This window comes from Oncorhynchus gorbuscha, linkage group LG12 (assembly GCF_021184085.1).
Source record: "Oncorhynchus gorbuscha isolate QuinsamMale2020 ecotype Even-year linkage group LG12, OgorEven_v1.0, whole genome shotgun sequence".
In the NCBI taxonomy this organism is placed as follows: domain Eukaryota; kingdom Metazoa; phylum Chordata; class Actinopteri; order Salmoniformes; family Salmonidae; genus Oncorhynchus; species Oncorhynchus gorbuscha.
Genome location: NC_060184.1, coordinates 10,757,047 through 10,767,046, shown reverse-complemented (window position 1 = coordinate 10,767,046; position 10,000 = coordinate 10,757,047). Strand labels below are relative to the sequence as shown.

Sequence of the window (10,000 nt, the reverse complement as noted above, 5' to 3'; positions counted from 1 at the left end):
TGGAATCGTACTACTCCGGCTCCGACACTCGTCGGATGTGGCAGGGCTTGCAAACTATTACAGACTACAAAGGGAAGCACAGCCGAGAGCTGTCCAGTGACACGAAACTACCAGACGAGCTAAATAACTTCTATGCTCGCTTCGAGGCAAATAACACTGAAATATGCATGAGAGCATCAGCTGTTCTGTACGACTGTGTGATCACGCTCTCCGCAGCCGATGTGAGTAAGACCTTTAAACAGGTCAACATTCACAAGGCCGCAGGGCCAGACGGATTACCAGAATGTGTGCACCGAGCATGCGCTGAAAAACTGGCAAGTGTCTTCACTGACATTTTCAACCGCACTACCCTTTCCCACCTGGACAAAAGGAACACCTATGTGAGAATGCTATTCATTGACTACATCTTAGCGTTCAACACCATAGTGCTCTCAAATCTCATCACTAAGCTAAGGACACTGGGACTAAACAACTCCCTCTGCAACTGGATCCTAGAATTCCTGACGGGCCACCCCCAGGTGGTAAGGGTAGGTAGCAACACATCCGCCACGCTGATCTTCAACACAGGGGCCCTTCAGGGGTGTGTGCTCAGTCCCTTCCTGTACTCCCTGTTCACTCATGGCTGCACGGCCAGGCATAACGCCAACACCATCATTAAGTTTGCTGATGATACAACAGTGATAGGCCTGATCACTGACAATGATGAGACAGCCTATGGGGAGGAGGTCAGAGACCTGACCGTGTGGTGCAAGGACAACAACCTCTCCCTCAATGTGATAAAGACAAAGGAGATGATTGTGGACTACAGGAAAAGGATTACCGAGCACGCCTCCATTCTCATCGACAGGGCTGTAGTGGAGCAGGTTGAGAGCTTCAAGTTCCTTGGCATTCACATCACCAACAAACTAACATGGTCCAAGCATACCAAGACAGTCATGAAGAGGACACGACAAAACCTATTCCCCCTCGGGAGACTGAAAAGATTTGTCATGGGTCCTCAGATCCTCCAAAGGTTCTACAGCTGCACCATCGAGAGCATCCTGCCGGGTTCCATCACTGCCTGCTATGGCAACTGCTCGGACTCCGACAGCAAGGCACTACAGAGGGTTGTGCGATCGGCCCAGTACATCACTAGGGCCAAGCTTCCTGCCATCCAGGACCTCTATACGAGGCCATAAAAATTGTCAAAGACTCCAGCCACCCTAGTCATAGACTGCTCTCTCTGCTACCGCATGGCAAGCGGTATGGGACCGCCAAGTCTAGGTCCAAGAGGCTTCTTAACAACTTCTACCCCCAAGCCATACGACTCCTGAACATCTAATCAAATGGCTACCCAGACTATTTGCACCACCCCTACACTGCTGCTACTCTGTTATTATCTATTCATAGCCACTTTAATAACTCTACCTGCATGTACATAATTACCCCAATTACCTCAATACCTGTGCCCCCGCACATGACACATTGACTCTGTACCGGTACCCCCTGTATACAGCCCCACTATTGTTATGTACTGCTGCTCTTTAATGATTTGTTATTCTTCTCACTTACTTTTTTATTTTCTTAAAAGTGCCTTGTTGGTTAAGTGCTTGTAAGTAAGCATTTCACTGTAAGGTCTGTTATAATCGGAGCATGTGACAAATACAATTTGATTTGATTTGAGTTAACTTCAGGGCAAGCACCTTCAAGCACCGTACCATAAACCAACTCAGGTATCGGCTCAGTTCACTTCAAGCACCGTACCATTGACCAACTCAGGTATCGGCTTTGAAGACATAAAAGTGATTTAATAGATTTGAATTTAGATATTTTATTATTTTTTGTCACTTATTTTATCTCCCTTCAGATAACTATGTAGATAACTATAACTTTAACTATGCAGGCAAAGTGTGTGGGTTGAAACCAATGACACCAAACTTTTATCATCAGCGCAATTAAGAGTAATGAATATGTAGGCCTAAAGATTGGCCTGCAGTACCTTTTAAATAAGGACCTCTAATATTAACTTTACTTTCGAAACCTTTTGGTAAGATAATAACGTACATCCCTGCTTTGTGACAGATAAAGCACCTGTCTGATATCCTCCTACGTAGCGAGACATGGTTGCTACGTGGTTGGATGCTGAAAAGATGTTGCCAAGTGTTCCGTGTTAAAGCGTATCCAGTCACAGTGTCCTTTGTTTTACACTTACCTTAGAGTCACACAAAACAACCTGTCAGCCATCCTCTCATAACATATCCTGTTCCCCACATTCAGCCCTGTAAGCATATATAGTTTATCACAGATACAGAGAAATACGGTACCTCTCTAAATCTAAGGTGCTACAGTGTGTTGTGTTGTACCGAGGCCTGGGAGGTGAGTGCTATGATACAGTGTGTTGTGTTGTACCGAGGCCTGGGAGGTGAGTGCTATGCTACAGTGTGTTGTGTTGTACCGAGGCCTGGGAGGTGAGTGCTATGCTACAGTGTGTTGTGTTGTACCGAGGCCTAGGAGGTGAGTGCTATGCTACAGTGTGTTGTGTTGTACCGAGGCCTAGGAGGTGAGTGCTATGCTACAGTGTGTTGTGTTGTACCGAGGCCTGGGAGGTGAGTGCTATGCTACAGTGTGTTGTGTTGTACCGAGGCCTAGGAGGTGAGTACTATGATACAGTGTGTTGTGTTGTACCGAGGCCTAGGAGGTGAGTGCTATGCTACAGTGTGTTGTGTTGTACCGAGGCCTGGGAGGTGAGTGCTATGATACAGTGTGTTGTGTTGTACCGAGGCCTAGGAGGTGAGTGCTATGCTACAGTGTGTTGTGAAGCATGAACAGCACAGCAAAACGTTTGTCCCAGGGAAGTCTAGTTGGTGAATAATTGATCTCTCTGTGGGGGGCGACACAGCGAGCGCAGGTATAAGAACCAGACATCATTAATGCATGGCTGTATGTAACCAAGAAAATGAACATGTCCTGAAAGTTGTATGAATGTCCTCTTGTTGACCTGTTGTTGTTGATGTCAAGGAATTTTTCCATTGTTCGTGACCAGTGGTTCCCAAACTTGTTATAGTTCCTTACCCTTTCAAACATTCAACCTCCCGCTGTACCCCCTCTAGCATCAGGGTCAGCGCACTCTCAAATGTTGTTTTTTGCCGCCACACACGCACGCACGCACACGCACACGCACACGCACACGCACACGCACACGCACACGCACACACACACACACACACACACACACACACACACACACACACACACACACACACACACACACACACACACACTACAAAATACATTTATTAAACATAAGAATGAGTGTGAGTGTTTGTCATAACCTGGCTCATGGGGAAGTGACAAAGAGCTCTTATAGGACGAGGTCACAAATAATAGTATAATAATAATAATCAATAATTTTGCTCTTTATTTAGCCATCTTACATATAAAACCTTCTTTGTTCATCAAAAATTGTGAATAACTCACCACAGGTTAATGAGAAGGGTGTGCTTGAAAAGATGCACAAAACTCTGCAATGTTCAAATCAAATCAAGTTTATTTATATTGCCCTTCGTACATCAGCTGATATCTCAAAGTGCTGTACAGAAACCCAGCCTAAAACCCCAAGCAGCAAACAATGCAGGTTTAGAAGCATGGTGGCTAGGAAAAACTCCCTAGAAAGGCCAAAACTTAGGAAGAAACCTAGAGAGGAACCAGGCTATGTTGCGTTGTATTGGAGAAAGTCTCAGCCTTAAATCACTTTACACACACAGTCTGTGCCTGTATTTAGTTTTCATGCTAGTGAGGGCCGAGAATCCACTCTCACATAGGTACCTGGTTGCAAAAGGCATCAGTGTCTTAACAGCGCGATTTGTCAAGGCAGGACACTCTGAACGCAGCCCAATCCAGAAATCTGGCAGTGGCTTCTGATTAAATTACATTTTCACAGAACCGCTTGTTGCAATTTCGATGAGGCTCTCTTGTTCAGATATCGGTGAGTGGACTGGAGGCAGGGCATGAAAGGGCATGAAAGTAATTGAGCACCCAGCTCACTCAGGTGCTTCGCTATATCACATTTGACATGGTCTGTAAGCTTGAGTTCATTTGCACACAAAAAAATCATACAATGATGGAAAGACCTGTGTGTTGTCCTTGTTAATGCAGACAGAAAAAGTGCTCCAACTTCTTAATCATAGCCCCAATTTGGTCCCGCACATTGAATATAGTTGTGGAGAGTCCCTGTAATCCTAGATTCAGATTAGAGGTTGACCGATTAATCGAAATGGCCGATTAATTAGGGCCGATTTCAAGTCCATAACAATTGGAAATCGGTATTTTTGGACACCGATTTTGGCAAAAAAATTATATTTTTTTTACACCTTTATTTAACCTTTATTTAACTAGACAAGTCAGTTAAGAACAAATTCTTATTTTCAATGACGGCCTAGGAACGCTGGAATCTTGCAACCTTACAGTAAACTAGTCCAACGGAGGGACCACCTGCCTCTCATTGCACTCCATGTGGAGACTGCCTGTTACGTGAATGCAGTAAGCCAAGGTAAGTTGCTAGCTAGCATTAAACTTATCTTTTAAAAAACAATCAACCAATCAATCATAATCACTAGTTAACTACACATGGTTGATGATATTACGAGTTTATCTAGCGTGTCCTGCGTTTCATATAATCGATGCAGTGCTTATTCGTGAAAAAGGACTGTCATTGCTCCAACGTGTATCTAACCATGAACATCAATGCCTTTCTTAAAATCAATACACAAAAGTATATATTTTTAAACCTGCATATTTCGCTAAAAGAAATTCAGGTTTATTAACCAGGTGGAATTGTGTCACTTCTTTTGCGTTCATCGCACGCAGAGTTTGGGCCGCCTAATTTGCCATAATTTTACGTAATTATGACATAACATTGAAGGTTGTGCAATGTAACAGGAATATTTAGACTGATGGATGCCACCCGTTAGATAAAATACGGAACGGTTCCGTATTTCACTGAAAGAATAAACGTCTTGTTTTCGAGATGATAGTTCCCGGATTCTACCACATTAATGACCTAAGGCTCGTATTTCTGTGTGTTATTATGTTATAACTAAGTCTGTGGTTTGATAGAGCAGTCTGACTGAGCGATGGTAGGCAGCAGCAGGCTCGTAGCATTCATTCAAACAGCACTTTCGTGCATTTTGCCAGCAGCGCTTCGCAATGCTTCAAGCATTGAGCTGTTTATGACTTCAAGCCTATCAACTCCCAAGATTATGCTGGTGTAACCGATGTGAAATGGCTAGCTAGTTAGCGGGGTGCGCGCTAATAGCATTTCAAACGTCACTCGCTCTGAGACTTGGAGTGGTTGTTCCCCTTGTTCTGCAAGGGTAACGCTGTTTTGAGGGTGGCTGTTGTCGTTGTGTTCCTGGTTCGAGCCCAGGGAGGAGCGAGGAGAGGGACGGAAGCTGTACTGTTACACTTTCAATACTAAAGTGCCTAAAAGAACATCCAATAGTCAAAGGTTAATGAAATACAAACGGTATAGAGAGAAATAGTCCTATAATTCCTATAATAACTACAACCTAAAACTTCTTACCTGGGAATATTGAAGAATCGTGTTAAAAGGAACCACCAGCTTTCATATGGTCTCATGTTCTGAGCAAGGAACTTAAACATTAGCTTTCTTACATGGCTCAATATTGCACTTTTACTTTCTTCTCCAACACTTTGTTTTTGCATTATTTAAACCAAATTGAACATGTTTCATTATTTATTTGAGGCTAAATTGATTTTATTGATGTATTATATTAAGTTAAAATAAGTGTTAATTCAGTATTGTTGTACTTGTCATTATTACAAATAAATGTAAAAAATGTCAGATTAATCAGTATCGTCTTTTTTTTGGTCCTCCAATAATCAGTATCAGTATCAGTATCAGTATCAGTATCAGTATCGGCGTTGAAAAATCATCATCGGTCGACCTCTAATTCAGATCATTCAGGCGAGAAAAACATCACCCAGATGGTCAGTCGTGTGAGAAACTCATCATCATCAAGAGGTCAGACAGGTGAAAAACATCACCCAGATGGTCAGTAAAGAAAACGTTAAGCTCGTCTCTCAATTTAAAAAAAACGTGTCAAAACTTTGCACTTGATAACCAGAGCACTTCTGTATGTTGTAAAAGCGTTACATGGTCGCTGCCCATATCATTACATAGTGCAGAAAATACACGAGAGTTCAGGGAACTTGCTCTAACAAAGTTAACCTTTTGCACTTTCATGTTCAAAACGTCTTTCAAGCTGTCAGGCATGCCTTTGGCGTTAACACTCCACTATGTCTCCCTGTCATGCCTTTGGCGTTAACACTCCACTATGTCTCCCTGTCATGCCTTTGGCGTTAACACTCCACTATGTCTCCCTGTCATGCCTTTGGCGTTAACACTCCACTATGTCTCCCTGTCATGCCTTTGGCGTTAACACTCCACTATGTCTCCCTGTCATGCCTTTGGCGTTAACACTCCACTATGTCTCCCTGTCATGCCTTTGGCGTTAACACTCCACTATGTCTCCCTGTCATGCCTTTGGCGTTAACACTCCACTATGTCTCCCTGTCATGCCTTTGGCGTTAACACTCCACTATGTCTCCCTGTCATGCCATTAACACTCCACTATGTCTCCCTGTCATGCCTTTGGCGTTAACACTCCACTATGTCTCCCTGTCATGCCTTTGGCGTTAACACTCCACTATGTCTCCCTGTCATGCCTTTGGCGTTAACACTCCACTATGTCTCCCTGTCATGCCTTTGGCGTTAACACTCCACTATGTCTCCCTGTCATGCCTTTGGCGTTAACACTCCACTATGTCTCCCTGTCATGCCTTTGGCGTTAACACTCCACTATGTCTCCCTGGCATGCCTTTGGCGTTAACACTCCACTATGTCTCCCTGGCATGCCTTTGGCGTTAACACTCCACTATGTCTCCCTGTCATGCCTTTGGCGTTAACACTCCATTATGTCTCCCTGTCATGCCTTTGGCGTTAACACTCCACTATGTCTCCCTGTCATGGCTTTTGCGCCATCAGTACAGATACCAACACATCTTGACCACCAAAGTCCATTTGATGTCACAAAGCTGTCCAGTACTTTAAAAATATTCTCTCAAATTGTCCTAAACATAACAGACATATGCCAGGCCTGCTGACTCATCCAGCTGTAACACATACAATTCACTGGCTTTTTTATTTGGCCTTTATTTAACTAGGCAAGTCGGTTACAAACAAATTCTTATTTTCAACAACGGCCTAGGAACAGTGGGTTAACTGCCTTGTTCAGGGGAAGGACAGCAGATTTTTACCTTGTCAGCTCAGGGATTTGATCTTGCAACCTTTCAGTTACTAGTCCAACACTCTAACCACTATGCAACCTGCCGGCTTGTATACGAAGCAGTAATTCACTGTTGCGTCGTGAAGTATTGTTGTTTAATGAAGACATTGTCTGTATAGTTTTTTTGGCCTTTCCCCCAGCATTGTCCCTGCCATATCCACGGCAGCAGGAAGAATTAAGTCCTCCACAATAGTATGACGCTTTCCTGTCCCAGCCACTCGGTAACTCACCATATAAAACGCTTCTAGCCCCTTCTTATTAATGGTATTTGTTGCTTTTATACATGTCTTACTACTTGAAAGTCGTCTTTATTCTAACTCAAAAAACTCCTGTGTCTTGTTTTTCAAATTGTCATGTTTCCTTTCTAAATGTCTGCGCAAGAGTGTTGGTTTCCCGTGAGAGAGTAACGGTTAATGTGATTGGATGAGTAACGGTTAATGTGATTGGATGAGTAACAGTTAATGTGATTGGATGAGTAACGGTTAATGTGATTGGATGAGTAACAGTTAATGTGATTGGATGAGTAACGTTTAATGTGATTGGATGAGTAACAGTTAATGTGATTGGATGAGTAACGTTTAATGTGATTGAATGAGTAACAGTTAATGTGATTGGATGAGTAACGGTTAATGTGATTGGATGAGTAACGGTGAATGTGATTGGATGAGTAACGGTTAATGTGATTGGATGAGTAACGGTGAATGTGATTGGATGAGTAACGGTGAATGTGATTGGATGAGTAACGGTGAATGTGATTGGATGAGTAACGGTTAATGTGATTGGATGTTAATTATTTGACTAGGCTACCTGTATTTGACATTGTGTTGTTATTTTGCTGAACACGATAAGGTTTCATTGTATTTTTGAAACAAGGCTACTCGGGCAAGAAAAAAACTTCACCCAAATGTATAGCCCTGTTTGAAAATGTGATGATATTTTTTTTTTTTAACTAAATTGTATTTAAAAAACATTTAAATGTGAATGTTTATTTGTCGTACCCCCGATGGCATTGCGCGTACCCCTGTTAAGAGTGGACAGGAGAAGAGGAGGGATCGCATCCTTTCCTAGTGTCGTGGCCGCCTGTTTCACCATGGCCCCTCATCATAACTTAGACAGGAAGTGATGTGTGACGCCGGACCAGGGTTCCTTCCTGTCACCTCTCAGGACATTGTGATGGATGGGGAACAGAGGCTGTTGACATGAGGAGATGCCAGCCTGTCTTACAGACCAATAGTGTATTGTTCTGTTTGTCTCGCTCAGCAGTATAAGACGCTGAAGTGGAAGTTGGGAAGTATGTTTCATTAGATAAAGCATAATGCCAAGGATGTGGGATTCTGGGCGGAGGCTGGAAGCAGAGACGGAGGATCACATTTTTCATCGGGAGGCAAGGGAGAAATACTGTTGTGATGGTAAAAGGTGAGGAGTGAGGGACACACGTTATGTTCTTCTGTCCTCATGGGGACCTGAAATGGTACAGGAATGAAGGGGGAATCCTGGAGGAGTAAAGGAGGTAGAAGAAGATCAAATTATTGACTTTTAAAAAATGTATTTATTTAACCAGGCAAGTCAGTTAAGAACAAATTCTTATTTTACAATGACGGCCTACCCCAGCCAAACCCTACCCCTAACCCTACCCCTAACCCTACCCCCCAGCCAAACCCTACCCCAGCCAAACCCTACCCCTAACCCTACCCCTAACCCTACCCCAGCCAAACCCTACCCCTAACCCTACCCCTAACCCTACCCCAGCCAAACCCTACCCCTAACCCTACCCCAGCCAAACCCTAACCCGGACGATACTGGGCCAATTGTGCGACGCCCTATGGGACTCCCGATCACGCCCTGTTGTGATACAGCCCAGGATCGAACCAGGGTGTCTATAGTGACGCCTCTAGCACCGAGACGCAGTGCTTTAGACCGCTGCGCTGCTCGGGAGCTGGAGGAGTGATGGGATGTGGGGGGGATGTGAAGGGACATGAGCCAGAGGTGCAGTAATGGAATGCTCATTTTATCTCTGGAGTGCATTGTGGGAGAAAGCTGTGTTCTGCATTCAGTCCCCTGACACCCAGGAGCGCCAGACGTGACACACACGCATAGCTCACTGGGTTTATTTACAGCTCTGGTTCTCCTAGCATCACGTGTTTGCACACGCTCACATTGTGTGACATGGAAATGTCATAATGAACATGGGTTCCCTCCGTCAGATGGGTTCCCTCCCACAGATGGGTTCCCTCCCACAGATGGGTTCCCTCCCTCAGATGGGTTCCCTCCCACAGATGGGTTCCCTCCCTCAGATGGGTTCCCTCCCTCAGATGGGTTCCCTCCGTCAGATGGGTTCCCTCCCACAGATGGGTTCCCTCCCTCAGATGGGTTCCCTCCCTCAGGGAACAGTGGTCTAGAGAACATGTGGCCCAGCCGTGTGTACGGGTATGTAAAGTGTGTAGACCTATGGTGGATTGATCAGTGTATGATGACGTCTCTCTCTCTCTCCTCTCTGACCCCTGCAGCAGTGTAACCCAGGGGACCTGCGTGTCCTGAGGAAGGGGATGACCCTGTACCATTCTGAGTCTCAGCTGTCATCCCTGCCACAACGCCAGGACGCACTGCACAACGTGAGTACACACACGCACACGCACACACACACGCACGCACGC

General features: G+C 44.6%; 1 protein-coding gene across 1 annotated transcript in view; it reads left to right on the top strand.

Annotated features, from left to right (window-relative positions):
• Positions 1-10,000, top strand: part of LOC123990518 (coiled-coil domain-containing protein 85C-B-like) — a 105,735-nt gene that overhangs the window by 83,234 nt on the left and 12,501 nt on the right. Inside the window, exon 3 of the mRNA XM_046291075.1 lies at positions 9,854-9,958. Coding sequence (XP_046147031.1) covers positions 9,854-9,958 — 105 coding nt within the window. The remainder of the gene's footprint in view (positions 1-9,853; positions 9,959-10,000) is intronic.